At 47.5% G+C, this 1482-nt stretch overlaps 1 protein-coding gene across 1 annotated transcript; it reads right to left on the reverse strand.

The window, feature by feature from the left end:
- Positions 1 to 16: 16 nt before the first annotated feature.
- Positions 17 to 324, reverse strand: Pmar_PMAR026162 (enolase, putative; the record flags this gene model as incomplete). The annotated part of the gene is made up of 1 exon (XM_002785623.1): positions 17 to 324. A coding segment is annotated over one exon (308 nt), but the record flags the coding sequence as incomplete, so codon positions are not given.
- Positions 325 to 1482: the final 1158 nt, after the last annotated feature.

Here is a 1482-nt window from a genome sequence, read left to right on the forward strand (position 1 = left end):
CTTGCACCAGCCCCACTCGTTCTGAGTACCGTCCAACTCCTCAACCATAAACTTATCAATACCGGCCTGATCGGTAACGTCCTTGCCGATGATAGCGGGGGCAATGACCTTCTCGACGTTGGCGACAGCCTTGAGGACACCCTTACCCTGATAACGGGCCTTATCACCATCACGGAGCTCAAGAGCCTCGAACTCGCCAGTGGAAGCACCAGAGGGGCAGGCAGCGCGGAACATGCCGTCCTTAGTGGTAAGATCAACCTCAACGGTCGGGTTGCCACGAGAATCGAGGATCTCACGGGCCTTAATGGAGATAATAGTCGACATTATTATTGAATAGAAGAAATATCAATCGAAACTGCAATGAGATAATATAGACAATACAACACTACAATGATATGCTCTAACATTCTATGATACGAAGCTGCTGAATGGACGAACATCCGCTGCAGCTGAGGTCAATAACCTTTAGCTCGCTTAATAAGCGGCGACGGCGAATGTGTAGATGGCAAGAGTGTTGTGACTATTCTGACTAGGATGATGTGGCTTATGGGAATTCAATAGAGTTGAGATGCTCCGGTGCGCCATAGGCAACCGAGTTGATTAAGGTTGAGTCGCCTCAATTGTGTCCTCGATTACTCTCATGGTTACACATTTCTCTCTCTGATCCATGACGATCAACGGCAGTTGCAACTAAATGTGCCGAACAAATACTAATAGCCGTGATAACGGCTTCCACCATTGAAGTTCAATGGGACATGCTCGCCAAAGTCGTACACAACCAACATACGAACAGTCCTCTCTAGACTGCCGAGGTCAGACTAGGGAGACCTCTAGCAAACCACCCCTGCGAGAGAGACAGCACACACAATACATGCCTGCAGCAGTAGGGTGGCAAGTTCCATCCTGGGAAGGAATGATCTACTGATGATGACTGCAAAATGTGAGTTCAACCGAAATATCGAGCATGTGAGTTATTCTTCAAGTTACTTGAATCAAGTAACGGTGACATTTTAGTTCGAGGGGAGTCGATCCTCTTTATTTATGGCAGCAAATATCAGCTGATGCCCACTACTTACTGAGTAGTACTCAGAGACAACTCAGGTGTTCGCTGGTGTTGCCATAAGCGTGATCCCTATGTTACTATGTACTGCGTAGTATACAAGGCGGGTGTATGCACTTGCCCGGTGCTCTAGCGGCCGCTCAATTTCCGATCCTTTTCGAAAACTAAACGCTTGTGAGCGTGCTGATTTGTTACCAACTACCCCACTATTCGCATCCTCTTTTTACTGAGCTCGATACTCTGGCGCAACTCGGAGAACATACTAGAGTTACTCCAGTAAAGTAGCGTACTCTGGAACTATCTTCCCGTGTGTTGGGACCCATCCAAGTGACAGCCTACAACTCCAGCAACATTGAAGGTAATGAGATGTCCCACAAGGCTATTTGTCTGAGCTCTTAAGTCACTTCCATTGCTTCATTCGC

Source organism: Perkinsus marinus (assembly GCF_000006405.1).
Source record: "Perkinsus marinus ATCC 50983 genomic scaffold scf_1104296932232, whole genome shotgun sequence".
NCBI lineage: Eukaryota > Perkinsozoa > Perkinsida > Perkinsidae > Perkinsus > Perkinsus marinus.